Source organism: Aquila chrysaetos, chromosome 1 (genome assembly GCF_900496995.4).
Source record: "Aquila chrysaetos chrysaetos chromosome 1, bAquChr1.4, whole genome shotgun sequence".
NCBI lineage: Eukaryota > Metazoa > Chordata > Aves > Accipitriformes > Accipitridae > Aquila > Aquila chrysaetos.
The window spans coordinates 41,726,836-41,753,756 of record NC_044004.1 but is presented as its reverse complement, the minus strand read 5'-3'; the positions used below and the strand labels follow the sequence as shown (position 1 = coordinate 41,753,756).

Here is a 26,921-nt window from a genome sequence, read left to right as displayed (position 1 = left end):
CAAATAGATGACCTGCTTTTTGTAGCAATGGCATGGCTACCCAGGCTCCAGTCTCCCTCCCTGTCAGCACATATTCATTTTAGGCTTCTGCATTAACCCCCACAGACAGACATAAATAAAATATTAAAATTACCTTTTGTCCCCATTTCCTTTCTGCATTTGAAGCAGCATGGATGTATAAGAGTAGAGTGGGGGCAGTTGCTGGTGGTACTAGTGAAGAACTGATCAGTGGAACAATACTCATCCACATCCTCAGTTCCATGACAGACCACGCGCCATATCATTAACTGTGTGTCTCATCCACTTAGCCTAGCGTGAGGGCTCTGTCTGCCTGAATCAGAGTCACTAGGGGTAGTTTGCAGGACCCTGAAGAAAAGCCGATTCCATCAGCATGCTAGGCAGCAGCACCTTAAAAGACTTTGCTAAAAAATCATGAGCAGGTTACTGTAACTATACTTCCACTTATTTAAAATCTTTGCAACTCAGAGATGTTCTGGAAATGGCCTTTACTAACTATTCAGTCTGATCTGGTATGTGAACAGTGGGGTGAACAAAAAAGAAAACCCACTGAAACTCCTGTTGCCATTTGCTTCAATACTAGCTTTCACATTTGCCGACCTAAACCATTCAGTGTTGCACAAACAAAGCTTCAGCCTGAAATGCTGCAGGAGAGCCAGAAAAAAAAAAAAAAAAAAAAGCTTCTGTTTTGTGTGGAGTTTATGGTGGTGATTGTAATTCGACTGCCTTTTTTGTCTTTTTTCAAAGTTTCCCAACTGTTGCAAATATGTATATGGTGCTATACAGCAGCATGTAGTATAGTTATCAGAGTGAGCTCTTTTCCTCAGCTGGCATCCATAAAAAGAACCAAGCAGTTGTTTTACCAGCCCCCATGGAGTGTACATGGTGCAGGTAACGACACAGGTCTGATGGATGCAGCCCCGCTGGCCCTGCCTGCAGAGCGGACGCTACGGTGAGCAGCGCTGCCGGAGCACTCTGCGGTCCAGCTGGCTTGGTCCGCTTGTGAGGTTGTGCTGGAAGGTGTGAGCAGCGCAAAAAAGTATGTTGCTGGAGCAGTTTGTAATCCCCAGTTCTGAAGTCACTTTTACACATTAGGTACCAAGCTATTTTTCTGAGCTGTGGTGCCTTTAAATCTACTTTAATCTGGAATAAGTACATAATGTTTTAGAGTTACAGAAATCAGAGTCATAGAGTTATAGTAATCCAAATAACTTAATCAGAATTACTTGTAACTTTTAATAGCAGACTGTTAACTGTTTGGATTTGTTATCATTATTTGTCTAGGAATTTCTCTTGGGCAGACAAGGTCTGAATTAAAGGACTATTTTGGAAATAAGAACCTATGTTCAGGCCAGTGGCTTTGTTTTAAGAGCAATCATTTATCGTCTTTAATGAAATTTAAAAATTTCTCCTTGACTTTAAACTTTGCTTATGATGCTATACTGGGCTTAAGTAAATCAATAAAGCAAAAGTAAGCACTGGAAAAGGAAGCTAGTTCTCTGGTTTATACCTCTACATCTAAAGAGAGGAAGATAACATTGTAATTGGATAGTAATTCTGTTTAGCTGCTGCCTCCATATATTCGGAGAGAACATCCTTGAAGGTAGTGATGAGGTTTAATGAACTGTTGTTATTCCCTAATGCTTGGGAGGTGGTGATGGAATTACTGTGCAACCAGGATGGATAATCTAAAGATACAATGCTGGCTTTGTTCCTTATTTGAAAATAGAAGTTTAATGTCAAATGAGATGTCAATTTACCTGTGTGTTACTTTCCATAGACAGGGATTTCCTTGTTAGCTTGAGCAGATTTTTCCTGTTTAAAAATAAGTTGTACACTCAGGTTAGAATATTGGCGTTGCCTTAAAATTCCAGCCTCATGTTTCATAATAACCCAGAGGGGTTATTAAGAGGGCTTATAGTAGGAGGTTCATCGTGCTTTCATAATCAAAATAATTGGATTTTCACAATAATCAGAGACAGGGTGCCTTCCTACACTTCTGAAATTCTTAGGCTGTGCTAAACACTACTTACCTGTTTGAATTCTGACCTTGGGTTAGCTTTAAATGCAGAAGCTAGTATAGTTGGGAATGTAAACAAGTCAAGAAAGAATATATCCTTTTCTTAAAAAAAAAAAATCTTTTTTTGTGTTTAGTTTTAGGTATGCTTCAAAGTGGAGGTTACCAAAGTACAGGAGGGATAAAGTAACTTCCTATTTTAGGGACAGTTGGTAATATTTTGCCTCAGATCAATCTTTATTTTTACCTTTAATTTTCAGAGATTATATTTTCAAGGGACAACCTTGAATAGAAATGGTACCCATCAATATGAAAAGGTACTGTCAATTGATGGAGTTGTGTTAAATTTGGCTTAGAGGTTGGGATTTTTCCCCACAACAGTTCTTACTCACTTCCTACTAATAGGCTGAAGGTTTTTTTGCTGCAGTTGAGCTTTGTATGTCCAAGATCCATGTCTGCTCATGACATGAATGCGGTTCAGCAGAAGTGCTGCTCTCAGCTCCCCTTTCTTGCTTTTACAGCGCTCAGGTCTCAGTCTTGTAAGACTGCTTGTGTATCGGACCCGTCTCTTTACTACGACTTGCAGCATGATATTCCAGTTGTTCTTTTGCTCCTCAGTTTTATCCTTCTGAACACCTTCGCCTGTAATTCATTTCCAGAAGCTTTCATTTTCTTTTTGCTTCAGGATGCTCATTTCTGCTGACCCACCTCCTTAGTCTGAGTCCTGTAGATCTCTTCTAACAATAATTCAGATAGATTTTCCTTGGATTATGAGAGGTAATTATGAGAAGGGGAAGCCTTCTCTTCAGAGTCTTCCATCTCTACTCACCTGACTCACCTCTTCTACAGCTTCATTAATTTTCTAAATATGGGAGGGAAGGCTAAATGGGCCTCAACATCATTACCAACATAAGGGCTTATCACTCTTTTACAATATGATTTTTTCAATGAACTTTAGCAATGTGTTAAGAAAAATATGCAAAATATGCCAAGAAGCCATGTGATGAGATCACAGTGCAAATTTTTATAAACTGAACCTCAAACGTTTTTAGAGCTTTCTTTGTAGCTGACTCTCTGCAGCTGACTTTCTGGCTGTGCATTGGAGAAGAATGGGGTTTTATCTTAATATTCCACTCCCCCTCCCCCCCCCCGCAAAAAAAGTCTAATTAAAAAATGAAATGTAATTCTATAGGCCCTTATGAGTTAATTTTAGGTAATGCAACTTGGCTGCTACATGTTTCAGCACAATGATCTATTTTAATACGATTTGAACTGATAGGTTATGTAAAAACTAAGCCTGATGCCTTTTTCTGTCTTTTTCATACTTGTAAAAATATTTGCTTAAATACCAAAAAAAGTGATACAGGTATGATGCCACTTGCACCAGTTTCATGTAATGAAACCAACTGATGATTGTGTAGCACTTTCGTAATCTCCAACAACAGTCACTACATAAGAGTGCAAATTTTTATCCAAATTTTTTGAACTCTGTTGGTCATGAGAAATTTGCCACATTTGGCATCAAAATGAGGCCTTGTTGCAATTTTAGTGGAGAGAGTGTTGATTATGTGGAGATGTAGGCTGCAAAAGTCTGAGTCAAAGTAAATTAGCCCGGATCTTCATCCAGCCTAACAGTGCCTTCTGCACTGGGAAGTAGCAGAAAGCTTGTGTAACTTTGTCACAACCTGTCACAAGCAGCTACTATCAGTAGTGGGTACTGTTGGGTACATACCCGCTCTCCTGCCACATTAGCATTTCACAAGTTTGAGTCGTTCAAGAAAGATGTTACTTTAAGTTAAAACATAATGGAACTCTGCTAAATCCGAATGCACCCCTGCTCTGGAGAAAGGAATGATTTCATTGTCAACATTGACTAGAATTTGAATGGAACTGCTTAAAAAGCAAGATACTTATCATTGCAAAGTTAGTCATTTTGTGCTAGCCTACGCATGAGTGCTCTTTTAAACTGAAAAAAAAAATCAGGAGAACTTTTAGCACAGAAATAAACATGGGTGAAATTTTAGTGCTACGCCTCTTCAAGGACAATTTAATTATCACTTGTAAAATAGTTGACTGGGTGCCAGTGAGTAGAAATGTATGAAACATGCATGCATATACACAGGTATTTATCGTAGGTAAGATGGAGGCAGCGTGCACCCATGTTAAATCTATCAACATATGATGAATTTTGCAAACAACTCATTAGAAAGATATAGTGAAGGAAAACTAACATAAGAATAACCCAACTGCTTAGGAGTGACAATAAAATTATACAACAGTGAGTCTCACTGACTATACCTAGAAGAACAATATTGCAGTTAAAAGTCAGCTGATCAAAAAATGGCCCAAGAGGTCACAGATTCCTGTGCTGAGACAGAAAAAGAGTTTGATTTAGTGAGACTGCAAAAAAAACCCCCACCCCAACACAAGCCAGCAAAGAATTTTGTAACTTCTCATAATTTACATGCAGAGGAAGAAAAGAGATCATCTATGAATTTTCAAGGTAAGAGAAAGAATGACACGGACTTAAAAGGAGTGTGAAGTTACTTGCATTAGAAGCGACTGTGGTATACTGCAAACAAATGAACTGCATAGCGGGGTCTGGAATCATTACATTGCAAGAGTGATATATACAGTGCACCTAAAGGATTCGTGAAGATGTGAAAAGGAAAGAGGAGCTTTGACAGCATGCACAAAGACACTTAGGAAAGTACCTGTGCTAGATGACATGTGTAGTAGGTATGCTGATGTTGGGACTGGAAGATGCCCAATGACACATCTATTTAGTGTCATATGTCAGTAGGTGAACGTAGGTTTTGTGATCTATTATTCAACATAAAGAAAACATTACACTGTGCATTGATCAGTGTTGAATTGAGATGATGATGCTGCATATTGGGGCACTTTGGAAAGGGCTGATAGGGATCAGTTGCTTGGAACAGCTGAAATTTGGTCATTATAATCGTATCCAGTGAATGGCATATTGCACTATGCATCTCTTTGTATAATCCAGACTGATTAAAGGCTCTGTGCTGACCTACCGAACAGAAACAGACGAGTGCCGAAAAGATGTGTCCACCTCATGCAGAATACGTTAGACAAACTGACCTTCAGTGCCAAACCACTCAGACAGTACTTCTCATGTGGAATGTTTTTATAACTATTTTTAAGTTTAGCAGCCTTAGCCTTTCCAGCTTTTCTGATGTTTTGGGAGTCTTTGTCCTTTTAAGTTTTTGACTATAAGTATTTTACAGCTTCCCACTGTAATTACTCACATAATATTACGCTACAATAGCTCAAGTCTGATTGTTTAAGTGTCCCGAGTAGGACATTTCATGACAAATTACTTCTACAAACATAGCTTGATACTTGACATTTCTATACAGAAGCCATTAAACAAGAGATTAATTCTTCTCCTTTGGGCTCGGGGCAGTTCTTATCTGTGTGAGTGATCCTATTGACTACAAAAAGACTTTTTATATCAGTCATGATTGTAGGAATGGACTCTTGTCTTCATATTTTGGACACAATTTAAGGCCTATTCAGCAGCAGCTGCTTGTGGCATGGAGTAGAATATATATCCTGTGCCAAGTGGTCAGGTTCACACAGCTTATTGCTCATCCCATTCCAGTGAAAACCAGAAAGCCGTCCTGGTTGTCCTCTCCATTGCTTTTCCTGCAAAACAACAAATGTCAGAACATATTGTGGAACAAGAAAGAATGGAGCAATATTACACGCAATTTCTTTTTCCCTTCCTTTTTTTTTCAGTAAGTGCAAGAGCTATGAGATTGCTGCTGTTCCAGTCGTTGTTTGGTAGTTTTGCTAATTGTAATAAATGTTTTGAACTTTCGCATCTAAATAACAAGGGGTTTCTTTACTCAGTATTATCACTGGAAAATCTACAGATTAGTTATAAAGTATCATTTGTAAGTATCTGCCAATTATTTTGCAATTTGAAGTCTCTGATTTTTTCATCTTCTGTCCGATTCACCTGCCTTTTTCTTAGGCCCTTCACTGTGTCAAGAGAAATGCTCATGAAAGATATTGTACCAAAGAGAATTAGACAAATCCTGCATTTCCCCAGTGATTTCTGGGACTTCATTTCTTCTGCCAGTAATGATTTAGTTATAAGCATTCTCCATGCAAGTCCATCTTTATAAAAGGACATTGTGTTTTGATTATTTAGAACTTGAAGTCACAAAGGGCATGTTGTAATTAGGTTTGTTTCAGTAGGAATTGAAAATGTGTTGTAGTAATCAGAATCCCCAAGGGAAGGTTTCTAATAAAATCTCCATTGAATTTATTCATATGTGGAAAGAACAGTCAATATTTGAGGTATGAAATGTCAATAAAAGTAAAAAACTGTTAGCATTCAGTGTATGCTACAGTGCACGGCCTTGCCAGTTAGAGTATTGCAGCTTTGTTTCCCAAAGCTTCTATGTGCTTTTAAAAATATAATCTCTAAAGAAAAATAGAATTAGTCTGTTAAAAACAGAGCTCCCTAGTCATGAAAATGGGTAGTTTGATATAAGATATAATCTAAAATCTATATATTTAAAAAGCTATCTTATAGAAGTGAAAGGCAAAATATCCATAATGTTTTTCATTACCATGAATGCAGGTGAGAGGATCATTTTCTAACATTCATGCGTGTGGGGATTCGCTGGCATCCTAATGGTGGCAGAGGCCACTCAGCTGTCTGCTTGCTATTTTATCTTCTCCACTGGCTTGGATAAATGATAGCAATATAAAAAGTGTTAAGGCAGAGAAAATATGGCAGAATGTTGTTCCATTAATTTCATGTCCTCTTGAATAAACTTCTAACTTACGCATGGATTCCTGTGATATCTACCAGTCCTGAGTTCACTGCCAAATCCTAAATCAGTGGCAAACGGGGAAGTTTTTATTTTCCAGTCGGTTCTTCAGGGATGGTACCATCTGCTTCCATAGCCCCAAACAAACCACCAATAGTACTTTAGAACAAAAATGCCCCTAGGTGGGATAATTTTCCCTCAGGGGCTGCAGTGTTACAAAGCACACAGCATAGGATCCAGTTTCATGTCAATTCTCTGATAAGGAAGCACTGCCTGGAAGCCATCTAGGTCTCTCCTACGTTATGTGTCTTTTCTTTTGTTGACCAGCCATCCACAGGAATGTGTTCCTTTTAGCCTCTTGCTCTAAAACTCATAAGGCAAGTGTTGACCTGCACTGAATGAACTGAGCAGTTGGGTTGGACTTTCTTCAGCCTGTTGTCTCCTTCCTGTTCAGTGGAGATCCATTTGTATCCCCCTGCCACCACAACTTCAAGGAATCAGTGAGCAACATTTAAATCCTGAGAGCTGTCAATGTATTTACTGCATTAGAAACATGGTCTTCTTGGTAGTGAAAAAAAAAAAAAGCTTAGTTTCCAGTATAAAATTCCTGCTTAGAAATTAAAAATGCATTTTTCATTAATATTCTCTAACACTAACTTTAAATATCCCATGTGTTTTCTGTATTATCTGTGGAAAAGGCTGAGTTAATTCAAGTAAATTCCACATGTTTGTTCATGGAATAAATGGAAACAGCAAATTATTTGCCTATGAGTTAAATTACCACTGTGAGACAAAGTTTAGGAGTTTTAAATGCTGCTGTAGAGAAGCAGATGTTTAACTCCCAACAGCTGCTCTGTAGCTGTCCGCTGTCACCTTTCTGCCTTCTCTAGCCAGCACCTATGAGACTGAAATGAATTGAAAAGTTTTGCTAACTTTCAAATGTGAGTTACTTCGCATGGCGTACTGAGACCACATTAAACACTTTGGCAGGTTTCCAGAGTCCCTTTCTTTTTCTGTTACATAGGTTTATTCAGTAATGAACAGAATTTTATTTTTTTTAAAAAAGGAATTTGTGCATGACTGTCTGCCATGCTCTATATCTATCTACATTGCCTGTTTCTCATCTAGAGTCCATTTTGGGGTGAATAAAGGTAAATGCTGTTTGTTTACAGTACTTTTTGTCTATGCCTTCCATAGCTTTGCAGTTTTGGAAGCCAGACCAGCTGCATTCACACAAACACACACACAGGCACGTGCACGCACGCACACACATGGTCCAAACATCTTCGTTACTGTTTGTATTGTTTTATCCATCCTTCAGGTCTCCTGTAATGGCTGGAGGTCTATTTGCCGTTAACCGGAAATGGTTTTGGCAGCTGGGAGGCTATGACCCGGGATTAGAAATATGGGGAGGAGAGCAGTATGAAATCTCCTTTAAGGTAAGTCCTTTAAGGTGAATTAAGGTAAGGTAAGTACAATACTACTTTTTTCTTTAGGAATTCCCACTAATTTCAGAGAATTATGCCATAAACATACGCTCCAGAAGCCATACAAAAATCACACTGAGTGCAGTTCCCTCTGAAAATGTGGTAGCTTACCGCCATCAAAGAATGAAGTTCTACCTTGTCCCTTTCGTCGTCTTCTCCATTTACCTTCTCTCAGATGCTGCGTTTACTTCATGCTCAAGTGCTGAGCCCAGCTCAATAAGCCCACAGAGAACTAATCCAGAAAAAAAGAAAATTGCATAATTTTCTGCCCAGATCAACAAGTTTAATCATCTCTGGGGGTAGACTCCCCTGGAGTCAGCTCGGGGAAATGGGTGGAAATGGAAAGAGAAAGTCGTAGGCAGAAGGACCCCTTACAGTAGCAGTGAATCACTAGACTAGCTTGTCTGCTGTGAGCTGTTATCTACAGGCCAGCTTTTCATAATCAGATGATTTTTTAATTGCATTTGAATTATTGTAATGACAAAATATATGGAGAGTTTTCAAGTGCTCAGGTTATGTACAACCAGCCACGGTATATCCTTATGTCCTTCATGTGGACATGTGTATTCAAATCAGTTACTTGGCTTTTACATGTCAAGTTGAAAGTCTTGTTACTTTCCACATGTAAAATAGGTATTTCAATTAGTTTGATGAGGACTAACATGTCTAATTTTGAAAATTGAGTTTATTGTGGTCTAGTATACCCAAAGACATAAGAACTTTACCTCATGGCCTCTACATGCAAAGATTTTTCAATGACTTGATAGAATTTCATGACATAGATGAATTGAGTCAAGCATATTTGCATAAAGCTTGGAACTGAAATTATGATTCACATTTAGCTTCAGGATCTTTCCAACCTACTTCCAAACTCCGACAGTGTAAAAGCTCAGTAAATAAATTCACTATGTCAGCCATGACTAATATCATGCATCTTGCTGAATCTGAGTTTCAGCAGTGATTAAAACAACAGAGCTGAGGCCATTCTGTTGAACAAAACATACAGCGTGACCCGACACTGGACTGCCAGGCTGTCTTTGCAGTTCTCAAGAACAGCAAAATGGTTTGTATTAACTGTGCTACTCTGCTGTTTCTCCATATCATTTTTATACCCCAGCAAAATAGAACAGGAAGGCAGGGGAAACCCAATAGCTAGGCAGTGTATTTAGAATATATTGATTTACTTTTTGTCTATTTAGCTTGTTTCACAGGCAAATGTAAGTAGTCACTAGTAGCTGTCACAACGGTCTCTGACAGGTCACCCATGATTTTATTATCCTATTTCAAATATTCCTTTTATTCATCATCACAAAGAATATACTTGTAATGCTCTCCAGTCCTTGTATAGAAACCATGGTAACAGCACTGGAAATTGAGATACTAGATTGTCCCAGTGTGTTTTGCTCAAGTGATAGGTTTTTTTGGAGGCAGCTGTGTCACACTGGGTCTCATTTCACTCATATCTCCTGATTCATCTCATTTGTATACACTAACCTTAGGGTCCCTGTCCTTTCTTATTAGTGTTAAAAGAAGAAAAAAATACTCTTTAGAAATGATTGCCAAATAGGAACAACTTTCTTTTGGAAGAATTTAACAGATGTAAGTTTTAAAAAGAAGACTGCTGTTTGGTTTGGAATGACAAAAGATGGGAGAAAAATCATGGAGGCAGAAGGGAAAAACAGAAAGGACTGGGGTTTGTTATATCAGAATCACCAATATCAGCTTGGGAAAGGTTTCTGCTTCAACAGTTTCTACTGTAGCTATAGATTCAGTCATCTTAAAACTTATTTAAATGAGGACAAGTTAGCTAGACAGTTTAATTTACCAGCTTTATTCACAAAACTTGGGAAGATGGTGGATTTTCCATCTCTCTGTAATTCACAAAGACAGTGAAAAAGCTGGACGACCAGCCTCGTTCAGTTTCCTCGGCTACTTGAGTGGGTCTGAAACTACATCTTACCTTTTCTTAGAGTGTCCACATCTATGGCCTGTGGAAGTGTCATAGGATGGGTGCCCTGTGTTGATGCCATGTCTCACATTAATGTTATTTTGCTTGGCATATAATTATTTGGAGCGTCCTGCCTCAAGAACATCTCTAACCACCAGATAGTTAGCTATTCTCACGTGTTTCATCTTTGATTCAACTAATTCTTAAGTATTTTGTAAAAATAGGACTGATTTGCTTTAAGAAGTCACAAAAGGAAGCCAATTTGAAAAGTCCCATAACTGTGGGAAATTTGTGTTTAGAGGACTGTTTCAGGCTGATCTTTAACCTCAGAGACAGACACGGTGTTCCTTTTATGTCCTTCATTATGTCATTTTTAACTTTGAGATTTATTTGTACAAAAGCTGCAATATAAGGGTAAATAAGTAAACAATCTATCTACTATAAACAGAGACCATGCTGATGACATGACCTTCCCAGTGTCAGACTGGGGATTCTTGTGGTTAATTCAAATACAGCGATGTAGTTATGGAGGGATGCATGCCAGAGCGAGAGCTGTCATGTGCTCCCTGAAATGGAGTAGTGTCTGGTTCATCTTGAACTGGTTGCCCCGCTCTGTGAGCTGGAGTGAGGAGTGTTTGCAGATCATTTCTGGTCCTCAGTGATGCATTTTAAACTCTGTGCATCGACAGACTACTGTAACCCTTCTGCTTAACAATTTAACAGTAGGTCCAGGTACTACAGAGTCCAAGTAAGCTGTGGCATGTCTTTAATTAGCACCGCTAATGTTTTGATGCAAAGGAAAGCTTACAGGTATGTTCAGGAAGATTTTTCACAAATGTGTGTGTCAAATATCATGTTTATATGTCCAAATTCACTGGTGGCAAACGTGGAATAACGTTTAAGAAACAGTATATGTTTGATATTCTCTTGCCTAATTTTATTTGGAGAAGAATTTCCTAGATGTTCGAATGAAACTTCACTCCACAGAAGCATTCACACATTATACAGGGAAAAAACCACTTAACAATTAAGATCCTATTAAGGAAGAGCATCTTCTCAACCAAAAGCCTCTGCATTACTGTACCAGAGACATCCACAGTCATGCCCCCAACTCAAGTTACAGGAGTGTTAGCTACAAAGCAAGTGGGAAGCCATGAGTGCAAAGTGTGGGCTTAGAGAGTCAAAGAAATTGGATCTTTCAGAAAAGTATGATGGCTAGATCTGTGCTAGTCAAGAGTCAGTAAAATAGTTTGTCTAAAGTCTTCTGACTTAAGGAATTACTAGCTTCTTCATCACGAACTTAATATCAACTACTCTGCTCTGCTCACTGTAACCTTCTACTGCACTTTGCAAACCCCAGACACGCAATGAATTAAAGTCTGGTGCTGGATCAAGGGCCATCATGCAAGCTCAAAGGAATCACTAATAATAGCAAAGCCATATTGCTTTATGAGTTCAAGATGCTAAGACAGAGTTCAAGGACTGATTAAAAATTAGATTAGCAGGACAAGCGGTTGCCTGGGGAGTCAGGCAGCAGTTCCTGACAAGAAGAGGTCGAAGCAGATTTAGGAAAGGTACTCAGGCTGGGAAGCTTGAAGGGAAGGTGTCAATTCTGATGTTTCTCTTTGGCAGTTTCACTAGGTGTGACCTGGGGTGACAGACATCAGGCTTCAATGCAAACCACAGACCTAACCAAGTCCTTTTCTGGCGGGGAGGTTGCATTAGCTCATTGTACAGACACAGAAGATGGGTGGTGTGAGCAAAAATATATGTTTGTGTGTGTTTGGGGGGGAAGGGTGTTCACTGGAAAGAGAAAGATACTACAGAGAGTGAGTCTGCAGTGAATCTAAATTTACTGCAGTATAATGCAATAAGTTTCTCCAAAATACAGTTCACTTTATAATGTTTCTGTGACATTTGGAATTGTGCCATAGCAGGAAAGGAAACTTCCTCAAACTTCAGGCATGACTATTCCAGGTGCTGAGTTGTCAGGAGCACAAAGAGATAGGCTAAAAAAAAGCTGCTGCTTAAAAATTTGCTTGACCTTTATTTCCTTGGCTACAAAACCCAACATATTTCTCTTTCATTCTTTTCTTGCTTGCTAACATTGCTGCAGAGGACAGCAGCAAGCATAGCGCTGGGTGCCATGCTGATTAACTGCTGTTTCCAAATCAGAGCACATGCATGCACATTCAGTGACTGGTGAGGCAGCCACAACCCGTGTCTCAAAATATGACCTCTTCATTAAATAGTTCCTTAGATTAATTTTTACATAAGAAATAATGTGCACCATTTTAATTTTTTTGGCAGCATAACCTCAGGATCGATTTTTTAATTAAAAAGATGTATGATATCTTACTGACGATACTGTTCAGCGTGTGCTAGACTTGTGAAAGCTGGCAAGGCGCTGGACCTAACCTGATTAATAGCATCTCTTCTCAGTAACCAGGGAAGCCACTATTTAGGAAATCCTAAATTTAAATCTCTTAGAAAGGCACAGTTTATGTAGTAATCTCCAAAATGTAGAGTAGTGAAATCTCCTGTGTTGGCTGAAGATCCTTGTGGTGAGTTGACCCTGGCTGGACCTCAGGTGCCCACCAAAGCCGCTCTATCGCTCCCCTCCTCAGCTCGACAGGGGAGAGAAAATATAATGAAAGGCTTATGGGTCGAGATAAGGGCAGGGAGAGATCACTCACGGATTACTGTCACGGGCAAAACAGACTCGACTTGAGGAAAAATTACTTTAATTTATTACTAATCAGATCAGAGTAGGATAATGAGAAATAAAACCAAATCTTAAAACACCTTCCCCCTAGCCGTCCCTTCTTCCTGGGCTTAACTCTGCTCCAAATTTTCTCTACCTCCTCCCCTCCAGCAGCGCAGGGGGACAGGGAATGGGGGTTGCGGTCAGTTCATCACACATTGTCTCTGCCGCTCCTTCCTCTTCAGGGTAGGACTCCTCACACTCTTCCCCTGCTCCAGCGTGGGGTCCCTCCCATGGGAGACAGTCTTCCACAAACTTCTCCAACATGAGTCCTTCTCATGGGCTGCAGTGCTTCATGAAGTGCTCCAGCATGGGTCCTTCCCATGGGCTGCAGTCCTTCAGGCACAGACTACTCCAGCGTGGGTCCCCTGCGGGGTCACAAGTCCTGCCAGAAAACCTGCTCCAGCGTGGGCTCCTCTCTCCATGGGTCCATAGGTCCTACCAGGAGCCTGCTCCAGCACGGGCTTCCCACGGCGTCACAGCCTCCTTCGGGCATCCCCCTGCTCTGGCGTGGGGTCCTCCATGGGCTGCAGGTGGATATCTGCTCCACCGTGGACCTCCATGGGCTGCAGGGGGACAGCCTGCCTCACCATGGTCTTCCTCATGGGCTGCAGGGGAATCTCTGCTCTGGCGCCTGGAGCATCTCCTCCCCCTCCTTCTTCTCTGACCTGGGTGTCTGCAGGGTTGTTTCCCTCACATGTTCTCGCTCCTCTCTCTGGCTGCTGTTTCTGTGCCCACTGCAACTTTTTTCCCTTCTTAAATATGTTATCCCAGAGGCACTACCACCATCGCTGATGGGCTCGGCCTTGGCCAGTGGCGAGTCTGTCTTGGAGCTGGCTGACATAGGCTCTGTCGGACATGGGGGAAGCTTCTAGCAGCTTCTCACAGAAGCCACCCCTGTAGCCCCCCCTGCTACCAAAACCTTGCCATGCACACCCAGTACAATTCTTTACACTGGATGTTCCTTAGGCATTGTAAATCATACCCTAACAAAAATGCTAATGGTGATACCCTAGCCTCTTTGAAGCTAGTCACCTATATCTAGAGTTGTTTTATGCTTATCCATGCCGACACATCTTCCAGATTCTCTTCGTCCCTGTTTTCCAACACACCCCTCCAAGTTCATTAATCCCTTTCTTTATCATCATCATTAATTCCCTCCACTGCTGGCAATTTTGGCAGGAGTTAGTGAGTGGGGGAGCATTACCACTTGTCAATGCAGTTGTAATCTATATGAAGAACTGACAAACATGGAATATTGCCACTTTTCTCAGCATTTTAGAGGTGCCGGTGAGTATTGTTGAAATACCCACAGTCATCAGTTCCCAGTTTACACAGTACGGTTTTAATATCTCTGACAGGAAATCCCACTGCACCACAAGTAAATGGTTTTGCTGTTTTTGAACCCATTGACTGCAGATTTGCAGTCAGTGATCCTATTTCTCAATTTTTTCTTGCATTTAGCTGAACATTCCCAATACGTGGAAAAGTTCACAGGAAAGTATTCTTCTTTCTCCTTTTCTACAACTGCTAAATCTGTTCTTTTGGCTTATATTTCAGGAAGAGTGGCTGAAAAATCCCATAAAGTTTTTATATTCTTATTTTCTACAACTTTTCAACCCCACTGTGGTAATACATTTCTTCTGTCTGTAGTCCATCCCTCTTGCACAATGCTGAAAGCACCACACTGACAGCTTTGCATGACGTACTTTATATTCCTCTTCCACCAGTTTACTGTTTGTTTGGTTTTTCCATCCGTTTTGGTGTCTCTCACTGTTGTTTTTCTTGTTACTGATTCGGCAGCAGTATGTTTCTCAATTCGTTTTGAAGCCTGATCCAAAATCCATTCAGTCCCCCCTCAATCTTTTACATAATTTGCTGTATGTTTATGTTCCTGTTCCACAGCAACACATCCTCCACTGCTTAAAAATCATGAGTCTCTTACTGCAGTAATTATGATTACAGTGTAGCATATGGATTGGAGTCTCATTCTCTTGTGCACAGTATTTACATTTTCCAGATAGTCCCCAGGCTGGATCACTCATAAACTAGAGAGATAAGACAAGGGGAAAAAAACCACAGGAGCAAGCAGAATTCAATTTTAAAGACAGAGTGATGTGAAAAGAGGGTGATTCACCCAAAATCTCACAAGAGCTATAGAACAGAGCCAAAAAACGCATCTGTGACATCTAAGCTCCAGTCAGGAACAAAGCCACGTAACCACAGCTTAATCTCTTTTAAAGCTTGTGTTAATGCCTGCCTTTTGCTTTCAACCATTCCTATAAAGTGTTTTGCAACATTCTGTTGGAAGGAGCTATATAAAGATAAATTGTGATATAGTATATAGTTGACACATAAACTACTCTTCTTTTGATCTTTCCAAGCTGAAATTGCATTGTTTGGGTTTCATCTTTGGTTTTTATATCTCAGCTGCAGACCAGATTCATTGCTTTTGTAAGAAGGAGACATTAGCTATCTTGAGAGTTTCACTGCTTGCTTCTTAGATAAACAGAGATGCATCAGTGTTGTGATATCATTTTGCCAAATGTCCCACACCACCTGAATTCCTTTTGTGGTACACTGGAGGTCTGTAATATTTAACACAGAAGTCATTCTCCAATTTCTTGCATTTAGTGCATGTGAACATAACAATGCACATTTGAAAGACAAAGTTGCCAGAATTTATCTTCCCAGGAAAATATAAAAAATGCTTTTAAAATAATTCTGAAGCTGAAAGATAAATAGGAACAGCTGCTAAATGTCCTTCAAGGCAGCCCAAGATTCATTTCAATTACCCTGCACAGTGCACCTCAGGTGCAGCACAGCATTTTCAAGTTTTATAGCTATCAAATATAAGCCTAACACAAAGTGTTATTTCCTCCCACTTGTTATTGCCTCAGCATATCTGACAGGTTTTTTTTCTAATTCCTTTTCTCCTTTTCTTTTCTTATTCTTTTTTACTGATATCCTACTGCTTGAGAGGAAATGCAGTATATGTCTACTTCAGCTCTCATTGTCTGAGTTAAAGTAATACTGGCCTATATACATCTATTTCTGCTTTCTTGTCTTTTAAATTTGTTCTGTGGCTAACGTTCGTCTGAGTCAAACTGCTATGCTGTCCACTCTTCAAAGGCTAAGAAACCTTGATTAATCACTGTAATATCTTGTCTAGCCTTTGAAATCATACCTTAATTTTTTAAAAAAGCACAAATAGTAAATATATGTCTACACTTTCATTGGTACACTGGGTTGTTTGAAGACAGCCACAGAGAGGAGGTTCCCACTAAAAAAGGTACAAGTATTGTACCATACAAACAAAGTATTGGTAGAAAGGTGAGTAACGGGGTTTTTCTAACGATGGCATTACCCAACTTATTTTAACACTATCATTTTTATGATTTTTTAATATGTTTATGAACATGTTTTCCAGTGAATTAGGTGATGTGTTAAAACGGGTGAGGATTTCAAGGTTTTCTTTAAGAAGCAGATTTTACAAAATGTTTTTGAAAAGAAAATAATGGTCATGTCTACATGGCATTGAAAGACTGCTCTGGGCGGTAATGAGCTATTTTGGCATGGAGAGCATTCATTTGGGTCTCCATTTCCAACCCACCAGTAAATTTCCTCCCTGAGAAGGACTGTGCTCACTAGGAGACCAGACGGGATATCCTCACCGCAGAAATAGGTACTGAAATACTCTTCATTCTGTCAACATACGTGTTTCCATTTGGCAGAGTGATGCCCAGGACAACTGCCTTTATTACCCTGTGCCACTAACCTGCAAAATTTGCTTCCTCTTCTGAGATGCTAGCGTGCACCAGAAGCACCTGCCCAGAGCTCCTATGCCTTAGTTAACTCTGTGATGGGAGGTGGTAAGTAGCAGCTTCCTGAGAAGCTCTCGGCTGTACCCAACTGTGCAAGGGTGTCCGTGGAATTTCAGGACAAAGCCAAGCACATGATCTTGCCCCGCTTTCGGTGGTTTCAAACCTTCCTTAAACATTTACTCTAGCCTATTTAGGTTTGCTCTGCAATGAGGTGTAGATCCTCAAACATTTAATTACCAGCTGTCAGCTGGATGTTATGGCTAATAGCTAAGGGACTGTAAGGGCTAGTACAGAAATGATCCATAAGAAGCAGCTTCCTAAATCACTTTGCAACTCAAGCCTTCACTCTAACCCCCATCTTCTCCATTCACAGTATGAATAGCACAGTCAGTCTCAGGGGCTGAATTCCAGTGTGCTACCTCCAGCAAGTGCTTTAAGTCATGCTCAAGCACTAAGTTATCCCATATTGCAGTGTTTAGCATCTGCATGTTCAGATTACTAAAATTTAGTCCCAAGCTCACAGTCACACTGCCAGGACCAAGCAGATATACCCACTGTAACACAAAGAGGCAAGCACAGCGGAAGAGGCCGAACTCTTCCCCGTTTTCACTATTGTTTTAAATGAATGGAATTAATCATTTTGTTTTCCCGTGATTTCAAAAAGCCAATAGCTACAGCCAGCCGGTGAGCAGGACAAAAGAGACGGAATAAGAAATATATGGTAAAAAAGTGTAGAGATGCACATTGTTCTCTGCAGGCTTCATGCTGAACGTCAAGTATTTGTGGTCACATTATATTTTCCGATACTGTTTTTTTAAGGGTCTGGTTACTGTTGTTTGAATTCAGAGTGTATCAACTTTTGGATTAATTCCTTTCTATATGGAAATTGGTGGTGAAACTTTCAGTTGTCGATGTTCTGCTCTGCTTTAGCCTCAGTTGCAAACTTATTTCACACTATTTTGCTCCAGAGTGCATCAAATACAGGTAAAATTCCTTCGTATAGGTAATGCATGGACCTAAATTCTCATCTAGATTCATGGAGATGTTTCATGAAGCATCTTTGTGTATCTCCCCATAAAGAGACATGGAAAGGATAAGCCTTCTCTCTTTCTCAGCTTTGGTGTGGTTTTCTTTTAAATTGGATGGAAGGGGGTTGGTTTTTTTTTTTGTTTTCAGTCTAAAGGCTGAAAGCTGAGACCATAAGTGTCCCTTACGTGGAATAACAGTCATTCTGTTCTAAATTTGGAGGGAATAAAAAATTGTTTAGCCAGCAGTAGGAAATAATTTTTATAATACCACTGTTTTCACTCTGAATTTATTTTAAACTCTTGCTGTGTGGTTTGTTTTAGGATACTTAAACAGTTCTGCTTGGGGGCTTTGGGGGTGGTTTTGTGTTGTTTTCCATTTCTCTTATTTGCAACGTCAAATTGCTTTTTTTGAATCAGAAAGTTATGAATGTTGTCAGTATGCTGTGCAAGTCATCTAATAGCCATGTTGGAGTTCAGTGGCTCTGCACTGCCAGAGCTTAGAAAATAATGCCCATAGGTTGGCATGATTGCCATAGTTCCTCTGACATGGCACACAACCTTGCTCTCATGTACACCTGGTAAAACCTAGTCATGCTAGGTGAAGAACTGTGAAGAATTCCCTACTTGCTGCCCATCAGGATACAGCTTGATTTTTAGAGCCGTGAAGTACTTGCAGCTCCTGTCAGTTTTGACTGAGTTTGGGTTGCTCAGACCTGAAGCATCAAACCTGTGTACTCCAGATGGTTCCATCTGTTTCAGTATTAAAGTATTAATGATCAAATGTAGCAGCATGCTCTTCTTCCTCTGCCTACATAAATTTGATCAGAAGGAAATTGATTTTTGTTCCTTTTTCTTTACAAAATGAGCATCCTTGCAAAATGAAGAGCATCTTAATATTTGAGCTCTGTATTCACTATTCAAAATATAAGCCAGGTGTTTTGGGAAAAAAAGAAAAATTTACTTCCAATTGATGGCTTGATTTACTCACATAGCCTTCTTTTGAAATTTTGATCCTGTACGTTTTAAACAACAGATACAATAATATCTTAGTTGTGTTGCAGGAGGACCATTGGTAGATATTCTAAATCTGGTTTATGATTTTATTTTGAACATACTCTGCTTTTGCAGTGAGATCCCAGGTAGGAGAGTCTGCCTTGTTACCTAATCCCAGCTATCAGCATGGAAAAGGCCACTACTATGACTGCGGGAGGGGTCAGTACAGAACAAGGTGTCGTTTTCACATACCCATTACTTAAAATGCCTTTTTTGCCTCCTTTGTTTCCAGGAATCATTCTTTCACTTGCTTTCTGTCTCCTTTCCAGGTGTGGATGTGTGGAGGTGGCATGTTTGATGTTCCATGCTCTCGAGTTGGGCATATCTACAGGAAGTACGTCCCGTATAAAGTCCCTTCTGGAACCAGCCTAGCACGGGTGAGTAATTGGGTCTTGCTGTTTTTCATTTTCATTCATCATCAGTCTCTTCATTACCTGTGAACTAGTTTCCAGTAAACCATTAAAATGGAAAATGAACTTTGCTTTATTTTTCTGAAATGAGATGTGCAATTGCTGCAGTTATGCTGCCTTCCAGAGATAAGATTGCCAAGAATAAAATAGAAGCTTAAAAATACAGGGTTGGACATCTCAGCACAGAAGCGCGTTTCATGCTAATTCAAAAGAACCTAGGAATAACCTAAGGCTTACGGTTCTCAAATTGCACAGTGTTGTCAGTCATAGTTTTTACAAGCATGACCAATTTGAATGCACATTTTCTTATTAGTCAGCAGAAAAGGCAGAATCTCGTGGAAGGGATGTTTTTCTGAGGCAAAAGGACTAAGTAACAATGATTTGAGCGACTGTCTAATTATTGTGTAAAACCTGGTTGTGGAATACAGCCAGCTTTGAGCCATGTAAGTGAGAAGTTACAAGACCTCTAGACATTTCTCAAAGACTACTGAACACATCCATATCCATGAGGGGCTTTTTGCTCAAGAGAAAATGTTCTATAACTTTCTGGAGATGTTCACGGGATGTCAAAAGATGGGAGACAGAGGGCACAGATGTAGCTTCCAGGCAGATACTAGTATTTATTCATGCTTGAGTTTAATCTTTTCAGGTTTAGAGGATTTATTTTTTTTAATAAAATGGCATTAATATTAAAGTCTGCATATTGCCATAGGGTAATATTTTATGAATCATATTTTTTCTTAATAATGAAAATGTGGTATGAATAAAAGAATAAATTTCTTGCTTTAAGGGGGAGATGTTCTTGGTTTCAGCACCACGGGACAAGGCTTGCTGTAGTAACTGCAGCAGAGGAAAGAGGCCACCTGTGCTGCCTGCCTGACAGCTGGCTAGACAGAGAGAAGGATTTGCCTTGAAAGAGCATCAGTGCAGACAGTGCGACACACAATACAGTAATGGGATTAGTGGTGGCATTAGTGGTGGTGACAAAAACTCTATTGACTAAACTGTGAGATGAAAATCTTCCCCCAATATAGCTCTGCGTAGTATCAGAGTTGCCCCATCCAGATTTTTGCACTGGCTGAAATAAACTGCTTTGTTTATGGTATCCACTGCAAAAATCACACAACTTGAAACAGGAAATCCAAACCTCAGTCTCTGTTCTTCTCTATTACAGCACAAAGTATCTCATTAGCGAATATGCTGTCTCGTGCATTACCTGTAGAAGCAAAATACAATCATTTCTATTTGGACTACTAGCATCTCATACAGTTCAAAACTTAACTAGCTTTCACAGAGGCACTGTGAGTACTTAGAGCCATCAGGTAGCCACAGCCTGCAGCCTCCTTGTACCATTTATTTTAGCTTGATTTCGATAAATCACTCATGAAGTATTACCAAAAACCATTCCTGGTTATAAAAATGAAATCTCTGCCTGTGCACAGACTGACTGCCCTGTATCTTGTGGGAAAAGATCTAGTGTGCTGATAGGATGGGTCTTGTCCATCCCATTCAAATAATGCATAGTTTCTTCTGTGTTGTGGGGGTCCAAAACATGATGCTTAGGTAAATTTCTGGCAGATATTTATCAGTGAAAGAAAATCTGAATTCTTAGAGTCCCAGCTTCTTTCCAGTACAATGTTCTAAACCAAAACATTGATGTTAGGATACATTGCATCAAGGCTGCCAAGAGCACAAGAAAATTCTGTATGTTTTAGTGTTTGGGGCTATCTCAATAACTAGCCAGGGAAGAGAGTTTGGTCCCTGACCCATCAAATTGTGTGCAGTTTTAAGCCTAAAAATATTCTCTTTCATCCAAGCTGGAAAATGAAAAGCAAGGATGTATTCATCTTTGGTGTGTCAATCCCTTTGATACAGACCACTTGCGTTCCAAATAAACTGTCCCAAATGGAGCTGTTAGCCAAAATAATACTAGGGGAGTATGTACCAGGAGTGGCCTGGATATTTCAGCTATCTTTGCATTATCCTCCAAATATTGTATTGTATTATATTATATTATATTATATTATATTATATTATATTATATTACATTATATTATATTATATTATATTATATCCTCCAAATATTATCGCCTACCCCTTATGAGTATTTTATCTAAAACTTCCCTCTAGTTCAAGAATATAATGAATAACACACTCAAGAATATCTGGAAATATTATCCCTGCTGCCAAAGGCAATACTTTTCACTTCTAAGTAGTTTCCACAAAGGTTTTTACTAAATCCTTTTCCATCTGCTGCTATATAAAGAAGGATGCTGGAGATGCAGTTCAGAAAGGAATGAGCCCTACAAAGCCCAACTGTGATTGTATAAATGATTGCAAGAGCCCCTTCATTAATCAAGGGGGAATTTTCCCTTGTGCAGATACTGCATTAAAGAATGACAGATTTTCCCATCCTGTCCCACAGCAGCAGCACAAGGGATATGGAGGCTGGAGTTAGGAAGAGGACAGAGCTTCTAGACAAATTCAGGAATAGCCCAAATCATGCCATGGGTTTGCTTTCAAGCTGGTTCAGCTTATGTTTACCCTTCACAAATAATGCTTAAAGTGACCATTTTACCTTCCCTTGGGATTTCAGCTCTCTATATCTTTTAGCAGCAAGTTTCAACACAGAGTTTCAGCCAGCTGCATAATCTAGATATCTTTTTAAAGAGCTGTAACCTGACATGAGGATCACATATGCTTTATTAAATGAGAGACTTGTCAAAAACTCTGTTCCGCCTCCCCATCACTAAATAACCATTGTTATTTAATAACACACAATAACATATTGGGTGTACCACACACAATAGTATGTATCGTGACATCAATTTTCTATGTCCTTCTTATTGTATTTCTTACCTTCTTATCTGTCACTCAAGACCTGCAAAACCTACGCACGTTTTTTGCTGACACATACCCCATAAATTGAAAAGCATCCACATATGAAACACTCTGTCAGTAAAACTGTTTGGTGGTACAGAGCAAAAGTAAAGCAAGCTGTAAACATGCGGAGTAGATTTATAAAACAGACTGTGACAACCAAAAAAGCTGAATATTTTTGTCTGGAGATGTCTTAAGATGTTGCTGCTTGCCAAATGCAGTCTGTGTCCAATTTACAGGTAATTGCACATAAAGAAAGATTAATGGGCATGCAGATGTCAACACTGATTCCACATTATAATGTGGAAGCACCACATAATTATTCATTCATTCCAAACCTGTCAACCTCTGCACAAAACTGCAGTGACTAATAACTAATTTTGCCTGTTTGTTTTAGTTGAGACATATATAGACATATATAGAAAGCAAACCCCCAAATCTTAGAAGTCCTATGCAAGATGTTGCCCTATTAAAAACTTCTGAATTATTTTACTGGATTATTTTAGTTGCTTTGTGGTATTCTTGACTGTTGCTTCCTTTTTAACAATTCTAGCTAAGCCATTTTCTTTTAGCCAGTTACCTATGAAATTAGACTTTAAAATATTATTAGCGTTTTCTTGTAGGTGTATCTCAGTTTATTATTTATTTTATTTAGTTTCCTATTGGGGGGGGGGGGGATTTTTTTTCTATTTGTGATTCTGTAAAAGCCATAAGAAATTTATCAATAAAAGCTCACTGTTCCATAGGATATGCAGAGATGAACTCAGAATTTCAAAATATATCTACAGAAATTTTTTTCATTTGCAGGTATTTTACACAGCATTTTAGCATTAACTACAGAACATTAGAGCATTAGGCCTTTCTGAAGGGAAGGGCAATCCCACTGAAGTTCAAGTTTGGATGCTAACCCAGCAGCGTGGTGAATCCTAACCTTAAGTTGAATTCCTCCCTGCACGCCAGGACGTGGGATCCCAGAGCACAGTGATCCTCTGACCCAGCAGGCACAAGCACGATGACATTTGCCTCATTACACAGTGTCGCTGAATTGGAACTTGCACGAGTTTGGGTTCAGGAATTCAGCTGATAAAGGTGGGTTCAGATTCCCACCTGAACCATTTGCTCAGCCTTTTCATGTGGCTTCAGAAGGGATCTTCAAAGAAAATTACTGTAGCTATACCATCTGGTGCTGTGACCACGTTTACACTTTTGACAGAGCTTCCTTTAATACTGTGACCATTTGGGGGGGGGGGGGGGGGCGGTCCCAGCTGCAGATAATGTTTGGGATTTTCTTAAAGCAGCCCATGAACATTTTCTTTTCAGTTTCCAGGCAAGTTAAAGAACCAAGGAGAATCAGTTAGGTAATGGCTATGTTTTCTCGTGACTAGAGTGCAAACCGATAGATGTTGCATGCTGTTAAGGGAGCACTGCTGGCACTTTTGCAATCACCTCTGTAGGAAAACAGACTGTAGCACAAAGTCAGTTATGATTCAGCAGTCACAGTAAGCAGCTGAAACATCAGCTTAGAATAAGCAAATTACTTAGGAATCAAGCAAGAATCACCGTCTTGCAACAGCACAGCTATAATATATAATGATGATGATTATACAATACAGCTTTTAAGTTTCCATTCTAACTTTTTTCATTTAACAGTTTTATAAATTCATCATTAAAGTTATTTGAACCGAGATCTCAAAGAGAGTGCTTACCAAAGAAAATCTTCAAATTAAAATCTTCTAATCCCTGAATACAAGAAAGTCAAACTAATTTTTTTAAATGCTAATATTTTATATTTTCTCCAATCCGAATAGAAGTTTTGCTTTTAAGATAATAACGCAACAGGACAGGCAGCTTAGCTATCCAAAAGGAATACAAAGAAGATGGAGAACTAGATGTTTCTGGATGATAACAACATCAAAGTGGTGGTAGCTACTTTCCAGGATTCGTTCAATAGGCTAGCGCTGGAGCCCAAGTTACTTGACTAAAGAAATGTATTTGGAATCAAACCCCTGAACTCTCTTCAGGCTTAGCTGCAGAGGTGGGCTATGGTCTGTACGTGCCCGCAGAGTATGGGTCTGTAAAGCGAGCATGGCGGTAGCCAACAAATCTGCGGAGATGTTGTTCCACTGCCACTGCTTCCCGCAGCTCCCCTGCGGCCAGCCTGCAGAGACCTGCAGCTGCAGAGCTGGGGGCAGGCAGCATCCTCACCGGGACCATGCCCATCCCTGCCCTCCGAGCCCCGCAGGCTGGCCTCAAGCAAGCCAGCGAGCAGAGATGTAGCCTTTAGTCAGTGGGCTGGTTTGGGGGCTTTTTTTTTTTCACTTTTTTCCAATGTGTACGTCTTAGAATTTTTTGCGGTGGAGATGCAAACCTTTACAGAGAGAATGAAATCCTGGCTGTTTTCAGATGACATCTGTGGAATTTTAGTTCTAGGTATTTGCAGACTACAGGCTGAGAATAAATAGTCTCTTGCTTCTCTGCCAGCTGTGCTAACTCTCACAAGATTTATTTATATACACCACTGGCTCTGTCACCTAGTTAGCATACTGTCTTCCATGGAGAAGCATTTCTTTTATGCCTGCAGACATCTCTGTATTCGGTTGGGGTTGTTTTACACAAATACAAACCATTGCTGGAATGAAACCCAGTTAAGTTTTAAACACAGTTAAGTGTAAAGGACCAAAATAAGATACCCAAGAGGGGGAAAGATTGACAAACACTAGCACTGCCTAAGTTAAAAGGGAGTTAGGCAAGAAGGGCAAAGGGATGAAAACCCCCATTTAGACTTAACTGATGTGGGCAGCTTAGATATTGAGACCTGAACGTCAGAAAGCTGTAATTAGTGTCCAGGAAATGTTATCTTGTGCTTTCACTGTAGAAATACACAGAAATGAGAAATGATTTTGTTCCGACACTGATGGAAGGACCTTTGCATGAAATTGAGGGTACCATTTAAATCCTTGCGAGTGCTCTGGAGTTTTGTACCCTGCTGCCTCTGTCATATTAATCTGTATTTGTTGGATGGGCTGCTCTAGTCATACTTTGTTCTCCTCCTCCGTGATGATTTATTGTGACTTTATGCTACCCGTATTCCAGAGGAACATGAAGTTGTCTTGGCTGGCTGGATCCCAATGCACTTTTTAAATACAATTTACATAAAACAAACTGTATATTATGTTATTTCCAGCCAAATGAAATACAGCTGCTTCCAGAAGTAAACAGGGCACCCATTCTGAAGTAGCAACAACCCTGTGCTTCACAAAACAAACAATAAAAAACATTTATATTAGAAAGATGATGTAGGTGGAGTGAAAATAACCCCACTGGAATTTTACTAGGAAGGAAAAGAGATTAATATGTCAGTTGTTGCAGAGACTGTTAGGTTATTTTTATCAAATAAACAATTATATCCTCTCTTATATTTCACAACTGAAATACAGTCAGGCCTCAGATGTGCTGTGGTGATTCATATTTGATTGGTGTAATGGAAAGTGATTTTTGATGTTCAGGCTGGTGAGAGGTATTACTATCACGACAAATAAGCCTACACCAGCTGGTGACATCCAGCTTCCTGGAAAATGTTCAGATTAAATGCAGGACAACAGGAACTCATTACAGGGCCCAAATGTTCCTGTAGTAGTTTAATATTGACAAAAGTAAAGTCTGTGGATTGGGGTCAGGGTTGGTCTCATGCAAACAGTGAGACAGGCACAAAAGCGGAAAAAACAGGTTATGCAGGTGAAATGAAACAAATAATAAAACCATTGTGCTGCTTTAGTGCCACCGGATAACAAAAACCTACTTTAGCACATCTGGAGAAACTGAAAACAGGAATTACATTTTTATATTAGTTTAACTGCTGCATCTGGAATGTCAGTTGGAAAAGATGCAACTAGAGGATGGATTTGTGCAGGCTCGCAACAGCAAACAGGCTACAGCTAGGTAGCTCTCTTACCAGTGCTGTCATTGCAAGCCAGCACACCAGCCATAGTTACAAAATGTGGAACTACACCTCTCATGTTAGGGACCAATCTAGTTAAACCTTGCTTAGAGGGAATATTTACGAATCTGTCCTTTGACATGTCTCTGCCTCACTCCACTTTTCCATTCTCACGGCCAGCGTCTACTTTCTTCTCACTGCATTTATTTGAGTAATATCACGTCTCTTGAAAATGATGGATGATCTTACACGCTTAAAAAGAAGGGACAGTCATTTGATCAGAGAGATATATCTTCCCTACTCACTGAAGAAAGTGAAAGGGACAAAATGATCCATGAAAAATTTCTTTTTTTCAAGTGGAGAAGTCCTCATTTATCTCTCTCTTTCTCCAGTCAAGTTGATTTAAACTCTTTTATTGAAGTCCGGGTATCAGTGACATTGTAACTTACTGTCTTGTAGACTATTGCTGAGTGAAAATACAAAACAAAGTCACAGTCTTAAATGTCTGAGTTCATACAAACTTAAAGAAAACTTGTCTAAATGTAAGCCTGATGGTAAAGGATTTACCAGAAAGTAAAACTGTAACAGTGGCACAGAACATAATTATATCAAGAATGCATACATAGGCAACTGATGGCAGCTGATGCGTCAGTCTTAGTGTGGTTGCCATCACTTTTGTATGCATCTCAGCTTCTGGGTGACAGCTGTCACAACCTTACATATAGAAATATGTATCTACTG

The 26,921-nt window shown here is 39.7% G+C and overlaps 1 protein-coding gene across 1 annotated transcript in view; it reads left to right on the top strand.

Annotated features, from left to right (window-relative positions):
- The window catches only part of GALNTL6 (polypeptide N-acetylgalactosaminyltransferase like 6), a 512,064-nt gene that overhangs the window by 449,318 nt on the left and 35,825 nt on the right, over positions 1-26,921 (top strand). Inside the window, exons 7-8 of the mRNA XM_030018205.2 lie at positions 8,171-8,288; positions 19,223-19,330. Of these exons, the coding sequence (XP_029874065.1) occupies positions 8,171-8,288; positions 19,223-19,330 (226 nt within the window). The remainder of the gene's footprint in view (positions 1-8,170; positions 8,289-19,222; positions 19,331-26,921) is intronic.